This window comes from Heloderma suspectum, chromosome 2 (genome assembly GCF_057233095.1).
Source record: "Heloderma suspectum isolate Gila_16-S chromosome 2, 16-S_ref, whole genome shotgun sequence".
Taxonomy (NCBI): Eukaryota; Metazoa; Chordata; class Lepidosauria; order Squamata; family Helodermatidae; genus Heloderma; species Heloderma suspectum.
The window spans coordinates 86,151,257-86,167,892 of record NC_139459.1 but is presented as its reverse complement, the minus strand read 5'-3'; the positions used below and the strand labels follow the sequence as shown (position 1 = coordinate 86,167,892).

General features: G+C 42.5%; 1 protein-coding gene across 2 annotated transcripts in view; it reads left to right on the top strand.

The window, feature by feature from the left end:
• SYK (spleen associated tyrosine kinase) overlaps positions 1 to 16,636 on the top strand; it is a 63,857-nt gene that overhangs the window by 42,256 nt on the left and 4,965 nt on the right. For both annotated transcript variants that reach the window (XM_084834039.1, XM_084834038.1), the window contains 5 exons: positions 3,448 to 3,532; positions 7,396 to 7,573; positions 8,811 to 9,020; positions 15,223 to 15,409; positions 16,037 to 16,177. In XM_084834039.1, coding sequence (XP_084690165.1) covers positions 3,448 to 3,532; positions 7,396 to 7,573; positions 8,811 to 9,020; positions 15,223 to 15,409; positions 16,037 to 16,177 — 801 coding nt within the window. The remainder of the gene's footprint in view (positions 1 to 3,447; positions 3,533 to 7,395; positions 7,574 to 8,810; positions 9,021 to 15,222; positions 15,410 to 16,036; positions 16,178 to 16,636) is intronic.

Here is a 16,636-nt window from a genome sequence, read left to right as displayed (position 1 = left end):
GACCAAATAAGGAACGCGAATGGCGGCTCCCTATGGGGGCCGCCATTTGCGTACGCGCTTTTTTTTTTTTTTTTTAAGTCACCCGTGATAGGCTATGTGACGATTTACGTAGCCTATCATGGCTGACTTTGCAGATCTAGCCGTGATAGGCTACGTTAATCGTCACGTAGCCTATCACGGGGGCGTTTTTTTTTTTTAACTTTTTATTTCACGGCCGGGCGAGGCAAGGCGCCTCCTCCCCGGCCTGAATTTCGGCCGGGCGAGGTGGGAAGCTTCCCCCCCCCCCGGCCTGAACTTCGCGGGGAGAGCAACGAAGCGCCTCCCCCCCACCGCGAAAAGCTGCGAGACCAGGTAAGTGACTTTCTTGCACCCCTAGAGTAGACTGAAAGAGGCAGCTAGGGTGCTCTTGACACTCATCTGAAAGCACCCTGGGTCTAAATCAAACCCACTGTTCTCTGAACTTCTATTTTAAGCAAATATTTCTTTTGCATGAAATACCAAACTGCTTTACAGTCTGTGGTACAGGACAATGAACAGCACCCAGACCACATGTAGCCCCTATTGCCACTTTTGTGGCCCCTGCTGCCACTGAAATTGCAGCGCTGGCAAAAAATTGCAGCAATTTTGCCGGTAAACAAGGTTTAGAGGGAGTACGCGCCTTGTTTGCAAGTAGAATTATGCTCCCAGAAGCCTCCCAGATGTGTGATTCTGCTTGGAAACAAGACGCACCCTCCCCACATGCCTTGTTTTCCTGCAAAATTGCCACAGTTGGCTACACAGACGTCTACCAAAATATATTTTCTTTCACCGTGTCACTCTTCGGCCCACCTACTTATAAGAGACCATGGTTCAGTGGTGGAATTCATACTTGCATGAAGACGTTCCCACTTTCAGTCCCTAGTGAGTCCAGTTAATAAGATAGCAGGTGATGAGATTATACTGACAGAAACTCAAGCAGAGAGACCTTAGTGAGACCTTGGATGAATAGTCTGACTTGGGATAAGGCAGCTTCCTATGTTTCTAAAAAGCAGGAAAGGAAAAGCCATAATGTACGTAGCTGTTGCATTAGTTAGAATCCAATGGGGTGCTTATGCCTCTGCCAATTCCCTGCCAATCCCTGTCCACAAGTGGGACCCACCACTCATGGAAGGAAGAAATAGCATTTCCGGAGCAAATGGAAACAAGCAAAAACATTCATTTCTGGAACAGGGCAGGGCAGCGGAGCTCACATAAGGGAACTCTGCCCACCTGTCCCACTCAAGAAATGAGTGTTTCCACTAACTTCAGGGCTTCCTCTGGGAAGCACTAAAGCTCCGTTGTGCAAGGAGTGGGTCCCACTCCCACAACGAAATTGGCAGGACCACCACTTGTGCAACAGAATCAGTGGGGTGCAAGAGAATCGGCGGAGGCGTACGTGCCCTGTTGGATTCTGCCCCTGTTATTTAGACCAAACACAGAATAAGGCTTTTGTAACAGCCAAGAATTCTATCACCTTATGGACCAATCAGCAAGAATTTCCAGTGTCAGTCTTTTGTAACTGTAACAGAGCATCAGAGTTTACAGAGGGAAACTGGGTCTGGATCCAACACATAGTTTAAACGTGTGGCTTGTTCCAAAGGTGATAGCCATAGTTGCCCAGTTAGGACAACATAATTACTGGAAGACTTCTTGGGGGGCATCTACTCATGCAAATGAAAGAGGAAAGGGGAGTAAGTACCATTGAACTCAGTGGGGCGTACTTCTGAGTAGACATATATAGGATTGCACTGTAAGAAAGATAACTAAGATGATAGTTAAATCTTAGTTACTGTTAACTAAATATATTAAAATTCAGTTGCTTGTGTTAATTGAAGAGGCTACTTTGAGGAGAAGTGAAAGGAAGTGAGCTTGCTGTTCCTTTGTGTCTTACATGAAAAAGTGCTAATCTAAATGCTTCCAGATTTTTAAAGTGAATTGACACATGGCTGTTTCTTTTCCCATCACATAGGCCAAATCAGTTCCATATTCATCTTTTCTCAAATGAATGGGAAGAATAAAGTGAATTTGCATGTCTCTCTCCTTCATGTTAGAACTAATGAACTCTAATATGATCAAACTGTGTATTTAAAAGTAATTCTCAGATCATTTAATCTTCTTACTTGAATGGGACATCATCTCTCAGTTCCTCATTGGTGAAGAGAAGATCAGGGCTTTGAAGGAAACAGGAGGTACAAGTTTCCCATAGTTGTGAACTGCATAGCCATGTATTATTCAACACATATTGCCTTTAAAAGAGATTGCAAAAATAGAATTTGCAAACGAAGCAGATCAAAAATAAATGCATCTGTTCCACAGCGTAACAAGTGGCCCCCAGAGAAGGCCATGGTGTTTTTATTGCTCTTAACATACGGCGCTTCCAGATGAGGCTTTTATTGTGCAGTCACCCTGCCTCATTCAAATAATTTTACATGGTATCCAGACAGTGCTGTCTTCAACCCAGCTGTGTTTTCCCACTGGAGATTCTTTCTTTCTCTCTTTCTAGAAAAAAAAATGGTTAAGGGGGGGAAAACGGAATAGCTGCACAGTGCCTTTTGATCAGTAGCAGCACCCACAGGCTTAGAGCTGGTTCCTGCAAGACATTTTCTTCTATACAATTTTTACACAGACAGTCCTTGCTCAAGTATGCACTGGCTTGTAACATAGGTGTACCAGATGAACAATACATTCCCATCCACCAGAATTCTGGGAATTTTATCTATGATTGCCTGTTTCACTAGTTACTTTATGCAGGTGAATGTATACCCATAAAGTATCAGAACTGTTTGCACGCAAGATGAAAGCATCATATGTGAATAAGCCTTTTGGATTGTCACTTTGATAGATCCATGCTGAAAATAAAGCTGGGGCCAGGAACATACATCAAGGGGTTGGTCAATGCAAAAGAAAACATCTAGAGATAGGATAAATTGGTCAGTGAGATGATCTTATGTTAATCACTTTAATTTCAAAAATTGGTAGATGTGTAAATCTGAGTTCATGCTCCATTGATTCAAAGTCCATGCACTTTTGGAGACTAGTTTATATTATGCAGATCCCATAAAAGGAAGCAGTGAAAATATAAAACAGATTGGAAGAAAAATACTGAGCAGCTCCAGTGTGAGTGGATACAGGATTCTGAAATAAAATCAACATTTCTATAGTGCTGCAGTTTGAACAAAAAGCCAACAGTTAATTCCCTTATCAGGAAATGCTCTAAAATATTTGCAGAATCCTTTATGCTTTAGCAGCATGTCTCTTATTTTGCTGGCATATATAATGCAAGAAATAACCTAAAGGTTTAGGTAAGCTTTGCTCCTTTTCTCATGCATTAAGCCTTGCCTACATCTTTCATTGCTTCATTTTTGTGTTATAATCCTCTTCTTAACCCTCCAAAATGAACTAAAAGAAAAATTTGTTTGTGTGCCACAGTCACCTTTAGCTGGTTCTTCTACCCGGAGTGACAATTCTGCGCTTTCATCATTTAACAGTTATGTGCTATCACGGGCAAAGCGAGGTAAGTAATGACATCTCACTTCAGTTAATAAACATTATGTAACTTAGGCAATAAAAAACTGTTCTTGCCTTTTCAGTATTTTGTCAGAAGCATGTTGGTCAAAGCTTTTGCTTATTTTGGTAGAGATTCAAATCTTAATTGCTGTCATGCTTGTTAACTGTCCTCAGTGTCCCCTCCCCCCTGCCCCTGCTCTATGGAGGCCTGATTTAAGATTTGTAAAATTAAAGGTAGACATACATGATTTTGTTCACATTTGCCCCTTGTATACTCTAGACTTCAAAAACCTGTTTTGCCTTTACTGTACCAATTAGGTGACTTCATCTGTTCCTCATTGCTTGCTAACAAGTATTGCAATGCTTTTCTTCCACTCTGAACTTAATACCTTATGCGCACACACCATTGCGTTGAAACCTAGAGCGCTGGCTTTAATTAGATGCCCCAAACAAACTTCTCTAGCCATATTCCCCAGTCCCCAAATACACTTGCTACATGTCAGAACCATGAGTCCTCCTGCTGTGCAGTCAGCAGGCAGAGACCTGATCTTCAAGTCAATAGTCTGTTATTATGCTAACACCTAGTCTTTCAGACAATACAGACTCAGTACTTGCCCCAAACCGCCCCAGGCCTAATTAGCTAATCCTGAGTTCTCTAACAGAAAGACTTCAGGGGAGTAAGAGAGTTGCTGTTAAACTAAGATTAGGTGTCTTGCACAAAACTTGAAGGGCTTCTTCAGTCCCTCCCTCAGGGAGGTTCCTCCCTCCATTGACTCTGGTGAGTTGCTAATCTGGCACAGCATCTTAGTTCCCTCATATGCTTGGCTGTCTTTGAGCAATGGCAGGATCTGGCGTCTGCCAAATCTTGCCCCACTCCCTCTGTGAGTTGCTGGTTTCCCACAGAAGAGAGAAACAGTATCTGTGCCTAGCCCAACTGGTTATCATGCCCTTGAGAAGATTCTTCCCAGACTCCTTGAATCTCTTGGGGAATTTCCTCCCCCACTCTCAGACCCAGCTCTCATCCCCCTAACTCCACCTCTCAATCTGATTCAGAATCTTCAGCCTCCACAGGGAGCCTGGGGCCAATCGTGACACTCCATTACAGAAAGAATCTATCCCAACCTTGAACCCTATACTTCAGGAAAAGGAAGCCCAGTGTTCTGACTGTCCTTTCCATTTGATTATAGAATAGGGCCCAACACTATCTGGAAACAAGGGGCGGAATCCAATGGGGTGCTTACACTGCCACCAATTTTCTGTGCAACAGAATCAGTGGGATCCAAGAGAATCAGTGGGGGCGTAAGTGCTCTTTTGGGTTCCACCCAGGACCTACATAGCGGATTTTAAAGTCAAATTTGGAGGATTGCCATCTTTCCCTTTTTATTTTCGGTTGAACAGATTCATGTGGAAAACTGATCCAGTCAACATAGAAACTAAAAGGATCCTGAGCAATTGTGATTTATAATGTAGAAGCCTTTAAAAATATATCCTGCCAATGCTTTGTCTGCTTATAACAAGCCTACTTGTCAGAAATAGCAGGCTGTAAGGTGAAACCACGTAACCATACTTCTGATGCTGATGTAAGAGTTATTTCCCATGGAAAGCCCTTTCCCTTCCCTTTTAAGGTTCTGTTCCATGCAGTTTCCAAAAGTAATGAATACTCCAGAAATATTGCTTATATGTACAGTTTACTAGGGATTATAAAAGCAACTATTTAACAAAGCAAAACTTATAGGAAGTTCAAATGGGAGGGTGTCAAAATGCAGCTGAACCACACACTTGAAAAGGTGTGCACCATTTTGAGTCAACCCATACCCTTTTGAGACTCCTTCTGCAAAGAAAACTACAAATCCCATAATCCCAGCAGGAAATTTCAGGAGTGTCATGATTCAGCTTAGAGTCACACAGACTGGGTTTCCCTGCTGTCAGCTATACTTTCCCCCTTGGCAAAAATAAATTAAAAAATCCCTTGAAGGTTTTCCGCATTCCAAAGCAATCCTCAAAGTCCAAACAGTTTTCAAGGTGAGCCAAGTTCACACAATTCTAATTACACCTTCAGATGCCTAAGAGACATTTTCCCAGATTTCAGTAAAGGCAAAGGAAAATAATTATATCCTACGCCTTAATGCAAGCGTAAGCAACTTGGGGAGGCCTGGGGCCATTCCCCTCCGACCCCCAGTGGACTCTGCCCCCCCCCCCAGTGTGTCAAACAGTGAGGAAATAAGAGAATAAAAACAAAATGGCATCCTAAGCTACTGTGGGGTCAAAATAAAAAAGAGTCAATCAGCTTGTTTCCATTTTGTTTGCACTTTAAAAAAAAACTTCAGATTTTTGGGGGGTACCTCCAAATCTCAGGAGATGGCAGGGGCTGCACTGCAGGGCTGCATGTTGCCCACCCCTGCTTTAATGCATTTCTAATTTCAGTTAGTTAAAACAACAGTTAAATGACGGATGTGTTAGATCTGCCCCTTCATTTCCATGGACTTTTCCACTTTTATATCCTGCGGTCTTGGATGTCTATGGAAATGATACAGAACGTCTTGATATCTTTGCTTTCAATTTATTTCTTAAATTTCTTAATCGCCCATCTGGCTGGTCACCTGGCCATTCTGGGCAATATACAATAATACAACAGTTTAAAACAATAACATTTTAAGAGTATGTGCATCCCCAGCTGGTTTGCACAAGAGTGTGTGCATACAGCTGCCACTTGTAATTTTTCCCCTGACAGAAAAGTTAATGGACCAAAGGTGGATTCCATATAATCGCCTGTACCAGTGGAATTACGGTATCATTGTCAAAAATCAAATCTGCCAGATGATTGTAGCATCAATATGAGAGTTGTGAAATAATTCAGATTAATTAGATAGTAAGCATAGGTCAGCTTTGGCCAAGAAGCTGGTTCAGATGTTCTTCTCCCAAGTCACCATTTTGGGCCAAGACCAACATCCATTTTATGAGGATGGAACTGAAAATCAGTTACCTTTTCACTGGGTATGCCTTTAAGCCCAAACCACAGAATGATCTTATGAACTCTCACCTTCCAGAAAGTCCAAGGCCCCACATACATGACACCACTTTCACCCTTCACTCTGTCACAACTGCACAGCATCCAAAAAGGTTGGGGACTCCACCCTGCCAGGTCCAACATATAATCACTAATGTACATGAAATGATCTTGGATTACCATTTAAAGTATTCCACTCCTTTGCCATTGCTAATTTTATCGCCACTATTTAATATTTACTAATAATGTGCCAGATCAGCCTTCTGTAACCTGGTATCCTCCAGATGTGTTGGACTGCAACCCCCATAATTCCCAACCAGCACTGGACATGGTGGCTGGGAATTATGGGAGTCGCAGCCCAACACATCTGGAGAGCACCAGGTTGGGGAAGGCTGTGCTAGATACTATATGAAAAATAGAAGTGGCCGAGTCCCTGCCCAGAAGGTTCAAAATCTGTATTAAACTACCAACAAAGTAGAGGAAAGTGGGAGGGAAGAGGTTAAGGGATAACAAATGGGTAGTGAAGATGGGGTTAGGAGGGAGTTATATAACAATGGGAATGCAACTAAAATGAACCAGGAAGGTTGCCAGAAGAAGTTTTGCTGAAGAAGGGGGGGGGAGAGAGAGAGAGAGAGAGAGAGAGAGAGGCGAAGGAAGGAAGGGGTTTGCCAAATAGTGGAAGAGACCATTGCTAGCATTGGGCACTGTTGAGTAGAAGGCATAAAGTCAGGGATGAAAAAGGAGACAGAGAGAGCTAATATTTGGAAGTTCAGAAGTATTCTGCTCAGTAAAAAACAGAAAAAACAGAAAAACAGATCACAAAGAATGTGATAGTAAAATATGCTCTGCTGTTCAATGTACAGGTGATCAGAGAGAAGCCCTGCCCATGGATACAGAGGTCTATGAGAGTCCATATGCAGATCCAGAAGAGGTGAAGGCTAAAAATGTCACCCTTGATAGAAATTTGCTGACTCTGGAAGAACAGGAACTTGGTTCTGGTAATTTTGGCACTGTAAAAAAAGGCACCTATGAAATGAAAAAGTAAGTTTTGAAATGCTGTCATCTTGCTATTCCTCCATTTTGACTCTTATTTATTCTTTTTGTCATATGTCTTTTGATAGGGCTATTAAATGCTTTAAACCCTTGATATGGCAGGCAGTAATGTATACTTTAAAAAGAGTGTGTTCTATCAAATGACTATGATTCATTTGTCTATAATCTACAAACTGATTTATTAATTTAAGGCTATATAGAGTTGTTTTCACTAAATAATTTAAAAAATATACCAAGCCATACACATTTTTACTCAGATGTTATACTGAATTTAGTAAGACATTACCAGATGTTTGCATAGGATTGCAGCTTTGCAGCTCAAGCTAGCTGTGTTTACTCAAAAGTAAGACCACTGACAGTGAAGTCCTATATGTATTAGGCAGAAGTACGTCTCATTCAATTCAGTCAGGCTTACTCTCAGGTAAGTGGGTATAGATTTCAGCCTGAATTTTCCTTGTAAATATGCATAGGATTGTAGTCTTAACATGCAGTCATCTGCATGTTTACTCAGAAGTGAGTCACACTGGGTTCATTTGGGCTTATTCCCTAGTAAATGTGTTTCAGGTAGCAACCAAACAACTTGTTAGTAGTCCCATCTTTTGAATTAGCATTTTTGTTTTGTTTGAGTTTGTTTCTTGTTATTTAATCACTTGTAATTTAGTCTATTTTTCATTACCATGTTGTTAGACAAATATTCTTGTTGCAGAGCATAGAAATGATATTCATTTTGCACTTAAAGGAGAGTGAATCTGTGGTTGTCAAAAAGAGAGGAAGAAAATGTAGCACTTCTCTTGATTTTAATCTGGTGTCTTGGTAGTAGTCTATGTAACTTACAGAGAACTTTCCCTTGTACCTTTCCCTGTTTTATAAAAGGTGTAAGGTGCAATCCTATGCATGTTTAGACAGAAAGTCCTACAACTCCCAGAACTGCTGCCTGGGGAATTCTGGGAGTAGTAGGACTTTTTTCTGTCTAAACATGCATAGGATTGTACCTTTAGTCATGCAAGGCCTGAGGGCTATTTCTGGCCCAGCAAAGCTTATTCTAGGGAGCTTTGCAAGGCTGGATGCAGCATATGAATTAAGCAATGTAGCCTGCCTCTCTTCTGAGGTGTCGCACATAGGCACAGTTAGAAGTAGAATACTGGATAGATAGAGCACATGCCAAAGAGATAAGAATACTTAAAAGCACTGTATATAATTAAGTGTCCTGGAAATTCCTTTGCAGGGGAAAGAAGACAGTAGCTGTGAAAATTCTCAAGAATGAAAGTAATGATCCAGCCATAAAAGATGAACTTCTGAGGGAAGCAAATGTAATGCAACAACTGGATAACCCATATATTGTCCGAATGATTGGTATATGCGAAGCTGAGTCCTGGATGTTGGTAATGGAAATGGCTGAACTTGGCCCCTTGAATAAATATTTGATACAACACAGGTAAGTTGGCCTTCATTTTAATTAATTAAGTAAACTAATTAATGAATTAAACAACTTACATGCCACTTGATGTCATAAGGTCTCTAAGCAGATTACATAAATACATAAAATATAATATAAAACAATATAAAATAATACATACATTAAAATATTACAGAAACAGTAAAACATAACAGTGCAATTACATGTCAGAGAAAACCTGAGTGAATAGGTGCATCTTCAAGAGGCATCTAAAGTTCACCACAGTTTCTCCTTCTCGGATCACACATTGGAGAGCATTCCAAAGGGTGGGTGCCACTAATGAGAAGGCCTACTTATATGCTGTTACTTGATGACATGCTGTTTGTCATTGGACAACCACCAAGGCCTCCTCAGAAGACCTCAGGGGTCGATCTGACATATATAGGAGAAGATGGTTTGCAATGTATCCTGGTCACGAGTTTTTAGGGCTTTGAATAGCAACAACAAAACCTTGAACATGGCTCAGTAGCTAATAGGCAGCCAGTATAGTTCTTTTAACACAGATGTAATATGTGTATAGCTAGGTGCTCCACTGAGCATCCTAGCTGCTGCATTCTGTACTAGCTGCAGCTTCCAAACCAGGCACAAAGGCAACCCCACATAGAGTGCATTAGAGTGATCTAATCTTAAACTTACCAGTGCATGTATCACTGCGGCTAGCTATTCCTATCCAAGAGCACACATAGTTGGCACACCAACCAAAGTTGGTAATGGGTGCTCTGGACCACTGAGGTCACCTGGGCCTCCATGACATTATCCTTTATTGAATATTTGAACATTAATAAACAAAATAGATAGAACCTAAAGCCTTATGCACACATTTGCAAAGTGTGTAAGCTCTATACATAAGAAGGGGAACACACAGAAGTGCACTAACTCCCCTGCCGTCATTGATTTCCACGTGTAGGGGGTTCTAAATCACACAGAGAGCCTCCATGAATAGAGTAGTCTCTCCATTACAGTCACCTTTGTCATGTAGAGGGCGAAAAAAATGGGGACCCAGCCCAGGGTGAGTGGTGGGGTGGCAGAGCTTGCATATTTGTGCCCACTTCCCATCATTATGTGTAGAGCTTACATACTTTACAAATGTCTGCACAGTGCTTACATTAATCACTAAAATGGACTCCAGAAATTCATGATTTATGTTATGTTTGAAAACATTGGCTATTGAACCATTAAGGAAGCACTGATATTGCTAACAGACCTGACTCTGTTAAGGCCTGCTTGGGATGGCATTTTCTCTTGCACCTTGACTGCCCATCCTAAGTTCATAAACATCCCTGCTTATCTGGAGCCCACTGAACTTGACTGCCATTTTGCTGGCTTTATTAGTCCACAGGAGAATTTCCTGCCCAGAAATCACTGCCACATAGAAAAGTCACGTATCATAAGTGCACATATGCCTATTAGACGTGTAAATACATATAATAGAAAGCCATGATAGGCAGTGGGTTTCTGCCAATTATACACTCATTGCCTGCTTTGGGCAATCCTTTGTTTGTGCTAACTTCCATGGATCATCATAACTTCCCAGTGTGAACCTCTGTCTATTCAGTTGTCGGTGTCACGCTTTGAAAATCTGCCGAGCTAGACTGTAGGAATGACTGATAGGTTAATCTAAATTTTAGCAATATGACAGTAAATTCTCTAGAGCCTGTGGCATTACTGGGGAGAGCAGCCCGGGCAACTCAAACATTGCTGGCAGAAAGGCTTTTTTCCTCTGCCTAGGGTGCCTTGTCTGCTTGCTTGAGGAAAGACACAGATACCAGCAGAAGTGGGCACTTCACAGCTGTTCAGCTCAATACACTCCAGCAGCAGCAAAGGGCAACAGTTCAGAGAACAGAGGAGAAATTGCAGACATTCACCTGCTCCTTGTTAGCTGTTGCGCTGAGAGCCATGGCTCTCTATTTTCTACTGTTATTTTAATATGTGCCTGGGAAATTCATTGGATAACCTCTGTGTGTGTGTGCCCCTGTTAGTGTCCTCATGGGCAGGGGGATGTATGGCATTGGGGGATTAAAAGACCAGCTGAGGAGATGAAGAGCTAGACACCTTACACCTATCACCTCTTCTGGTTCTTCCTCCAACTAGATGGTTCCTGGCTGCCTTATTAGTTTGCCCTCAGATCTGATGGTATCTGAATGCCAGGTTGGCTGAATGCCAGGTCAGTCCAAAACAAAGTCTCCTTCATCCGTGATTTAATTGTGGATGAGAGTGCTGACCTGGTATGTATTATGGAGAACTGGGTGGGAGAACTGGGAAGAATTAGTCTCTCCCAGCTGTGCCATCCTGGGTATAGAATCACAGATCATAGAATAGTACGGTTGGAAGGGGCCTACAAGGCCATCGAGTCCAACCCCCAAGAGTGGTACTCTGTGCACCACTGACATCAACTTGATGGTTGGGATGTGGGGGTTGCTGTGGGCTGTAGGAATTCTATCTCCCCATCTAGGCTTCCTGTCTATTTGAGTGCTGATCTTGAATGTTTTTGATTCGGGAATCCAGGACAGATTAGGGATTCTGCTGGTGTACTGCCCACCCCACTACCATTCAGTCTCTTGCCTGAGCTGACAGAAGTGGTCTTGGATTTGGTGTTGAGGACCCCTAGAATGATGGTTCTGGAAATCTCAACTTCCATGTTGAGGCTGCTAGATCCAGGGCAGCTCAGGACTTCATGGCCACCATCACAAGCATAGGGCTGTCTCAATATGTCATCAGCCCAGCACATGTAAGAGGACATATGCTTGCTTTGATTTTCTTAACTGGGCAGGAAGATGGTGATTTGAAAGTATGGGAATTAACATCTATTCCATTGTCCTGGTTGGATCACTTCCTATTGAGGTTTAGACTCGCAGTGGCCTTTCCCATCTGCAAGGGTGGGGGGCTTATTAAAATAGTCCACCCACAGAGGCTAATGGATTCCAAAGGGCTCTGTGGGATTTTCCTGCTAGTATTCAAAGCCCAGCTCACTGTCAAAGCCCAGGTCACTCTGTGGAATTCAGAGATGACTTGGTCAGTTGACATCATTGCATCCAAGCACCCTCTCCCTCTGAGCAGAACCCAGCCAGCTCTTTGGTGTACACTTGAGCCAAGGGCAATGAAGCAAGAAGGAAGATGGCCAGAATGCAGGTGGAGGAAAACCCGTGCCAGGTCTGACAAAACACAGAGCACCAGCCTAAAATCCCACAGTTAAAACAGGGCTTTCTGCTTCTGTTTTAAATGCAGGATCACAATATTCACACATGCTTCCCTTTCTCCTCCTTCTCCCCCTTATTTGAGTCTTCCATATGTTTCATTGATCTTGCTCCTCTTCTTACGGCTTTTCCTTTTTCATGGAAGGAACTCAAACAAGCAGGGCAATTTGATACCTCATTATCTCCTATGTGTTTAAAAATGGAATACAGGTCATTTAGTGCAGGAGACGCCCTGGAGGTTAGCAACGTCATCTAAAGGGCCCACAAACTTCTGTGAGTGAGCAATCTCAATAGCAGGATAAAAGCTCCATGTGAAGAAGCCCATAGACTATTGAGCCTACACTGTGGTGGGTGATGGTGGTGAAAAGAGAGTTCTTTTCCACCACCATTGCATTTTCTCAGTGTTGTCCAGTGGAGCTTTTCCAAGTGGTTCATGGCCTGCTACAATCTGGGCCAGGGGGAGACATGGTGGAACCCTTGGTAGCATGCTGTGAAAAATTTGCACAGCATTTTGAAGATCAAATCACTCAGATTCGTCATGAATTGGACACCATGATTAATGCAGTTCCATTGGTAGAGGCGTTCAGAGCACCGTTGGGTCCAGTTTTATTGGATGAGTTTCAGTTATTGAGGCCTGAGGATGTGGACAAGGAACTTGGCCAAGTCCAGTTTACCACCTGTGTGCTCAAACCTTGCCTTTCTTGGCTTATTACATCAAATAAGGAGGGGATATATGGCTGGGTCCAGGAGGTTGTAAATTGATCCTTGAGTCAGCGTGTAGGGCCAGCTTCTTTAAAGGAAGTAGTAATAAGGCCACTTCTGAAGAAGCCTAACCTGGATAATATTAACAATGATAGGCCAGTAGCCCACATCTTCCTGGGCAAGGTGCTTGAGCAGGTGGTTGCAGGTCAACTTCAGGTACTCTTAAATGGAACTGATTATCTAGGTTCATTGCAACTGGGCTTCAGACTTGGTTTTGGAACGGAAGCTGCTTTGGTCACCCTGTGGGATGACCTTTGCTTAGGGAGGGGCAGGGAGAGTGCAACCCTGTTGATTCTCTTGGACCTCTCAGCAGCTTTCAATACCATCAGTCATGGTATCCTTCTGGATAGATTTTCTGGGTTGGGAGTTGGAGGCAGTGCACTGCAGTGGTTCCACTTCTATTTGGATGGCTGATTCCAGAAGGTGGTGCTGGGTGATTATTGCCCTGTGCCCTGGCAGCTATTTTACGTGGTTCTACAGGACTCTTTTCTATCCTTTGTGTTGTTCAACATCTACATGAAACTGCTGAGGGAGGTTATCAGGAGGTGTGGGCTGAGGTGTCATCAATATGCAGATGACACCCAGCTCTATTTCTCCTTTTCATCAAATCCAGGTGAGGCAAAAGCTGTTGTGAATTAGTGCTTGGGCATGGTAATGGATTGGATGAGGGCCAATAAACTGAGATTCAGTCCAGACAAGATGGAGTTACTCTTAGTGGGTGGTTTGTCGGCCCAGCTAATTGGTGTTCAACCTGTTCTGGAGCGGGTTGCATTCACCCTAAAGGATCAGGTTCATAGTTTGAGGGTGCCCTTGGATCCAGCATTGTCATTAGAGGCAAAGGTAGACACAGTGGCATGGAGCGCCTGTTATCCACTTAGGCTGACATACCAACTACATCCTTATCTGGCCTAGATGCAGTTATCCATGCTGTGGTAACCTCTCGCCTGGATTACTGCAAAGTGTTATACGTGAGGCTGCCTTGAAAATGGTCCTGAAATGTCAGCTGGTCCAAAATAGATTGTTAATGGGGACAGGTCATCATGATCATACTGTTATGATTTCAATATTGTTAACAAGGGTGAGATTGTTAACAGGGACTGGTCAACATGATTATATTATGCCAGTACTTTTCCATCTGCACTGGCTTCCAGTCCATTTCCAAGCTCGATTCAGAGTGTTTGTATTAACATTCAAAGCCCTGAGCAGTTTGGGGCAGGTCCTGAAGGACCGTCTCCTCCCATATATATCTGCCCAGACCCTAAGATCATCCTAAGTGGTCTGTCTCAGGGAGTCCCCATCAAAGGAAGTGAAGTGGGAATGGCTGCTAAGAAGAGGGCCTTTTCTGTTGTGGCACCCCAGTTATGGAATGAGCTTCCCAGAGAAGCTTGCCTGGTGCCTACATTGTGCTCTTTTCAGGGAAGACCTTATTTTCCCAGGCATGTTAGTCTATCAGTTTCTGTTGTTTTAAATCTGTTACTATATTTTAAATCTTTGCATTGCTGCTAGGTTTTATTTTGGGTTTTTTAAATTTTATAATGCAGTTCAAAAACTTTAAACATGTTGTATTTTATGGTTTTACTCATTGTGAACCACACAAAGAGCTTTGGCTATTGGGCAGTACAGAAATGTAATAAATACATACATACATACATACAAATAGTGTACATAAGAGATGTGCTCTCATAAGAACATAAGAGCCATGCTAGTTCAGACCAGGGGTCCATGTAGTCCAGCATTCTGTTCACACAGTGGCCAACCAGCTGAGTGTTGGATACCCACAAGTAGGACAAGAGTGCAAGAGCACCCTCCCGGTCACATTCCCCAGTAATTGGTGTACATGCCTCTGATACTGGAGGTAGCATATAGCCATCAGGACTAGTAGCTATTGATAGCCTTATCCTCCATAAATTTGTCAAATCCCCTTTTAAAACCATCCAAATTGGTGATGGCCATACCACATCTTGTGGTAGCAAATTCCATAGTGTAACTCTCAAAGCAAATTAAGTTGGGATATTTGTCAGGTACATTATTGGTTTCTGTCCTCTACTGGGTAACCATTGGAAGTGGGACACATTTATTCTTAAGTGTAGGCCCTAAACCCACCCCACCCCCTGCAGTCCATATAAAAATACAGACAAAATACAATAAAGCCCAGTTAAAATACAATACAACTGGGGAATGAAATAATGAGGAATTAAAGTGTGCTCTTTTTAATATTTTTCCAGAGATGTCACAGAAAAGAATATCATAGAGCTGGTTCATCAAGTTTCCATGGGGATGAAATATTTGGAAGAAAACAACTTTGTGCACAGAGATTTAGCAGCAAGAAATGTGCTGCTGGTTACACAACATTATGCCAAAATCAGTGACTTTGGACTTTCAAAAGCTCTTGGCTCTAATGATTATTACAAGGTAATATTTCACACTTGAACTCCTCTTGATGGAAATTTCTCATGTTGTCACTGTGTATTCTGATGTTTCACCAGGACATGCTATCATCTACAAACTCATTCAGAGAAAACAGAGTAGCTCAGAATATCTGTTCTTGGAATTACCTATATTTGCCTAAAAACCTGATCATGTTGTAGTTTATTTTATTTAATAAATGTATATGCCACCCTTCAACATAAAATATTATCAGGGTAACATAGATGCTACTGTAAAGCATTTTTTTTCTTGGTATACACATTCTGGAAAGAGTTTGATGGTTTTAGAAAACATACTAGCCATAACTTTTTGGAGCTGAGCAAAGCAGGAAACAAGGTCCAGCAGGTCCAGCTGTGCTACGCTTCCTCAGGTGACTCCAGCAGTTTGCCTCCAACTGATATAATTGGTTCACTGCATGATCCTGTACTGGGGAAAGTGGGATCTGGTGGTGGTTGACTGTCCTTCTCTCCTCTCCTCTCTGTAGATGCAGAGACAGGACAGGCTGGGCTTTATTAACTCAAAATATATACAAACACTTCTCCTATTGTTGTATATTGTGGATAATATAATATCAACTAATTTTGTTTCCTTTCATTTGGGGGGTCACTGTAGGCAGAACATTATGGGAAATGGCCAGTCAAGTGGTATGCTCCAGAATGCATGAACTTCTTCAAGTTTTCAAGCAAGAGTGATGTTTGGAGTTTTGGTGTATTAATGTGGGAGGCTTTTTCTTATGGGCAAAAGCCATATAAGGTAGGTTTATTTCGTTTTTCACCATTAAACTTCCCTTCCTAGCTCTTGAGCATAGAACTAGAAACAATCTAGTTTGGCAAAAGATAAATCCTGCATGAAGATAAATCTAAAACTGCCCATTACAGCATCTATTTGGGAGAAAAATAATCCAGAAATTGTGCCAGCAGCACATATTGGGTACAGGGGTTGGAGCGGATGGCAATAAATCACATGTAGTCAAGATTGGTTACAGTTCACAGAGTTTTGGCATGGCATAGGGCATAGATCTGGTCATCCGGCTGCCCACCTGCTGGCCAATTCTCCACCCCAGCCTGCATGCTGGGGTAACATATGGAGAGGAAGGATCTTGGAGTTACCACCATGGGATGGACCAGTTGCATTGGTCCCTCCTGCATTCTGGGTGTGCAGCAGTCCCCAAGCTGAGCTGGAGCCTTGTGGTCCCACCCCCAGGGTCCCTTT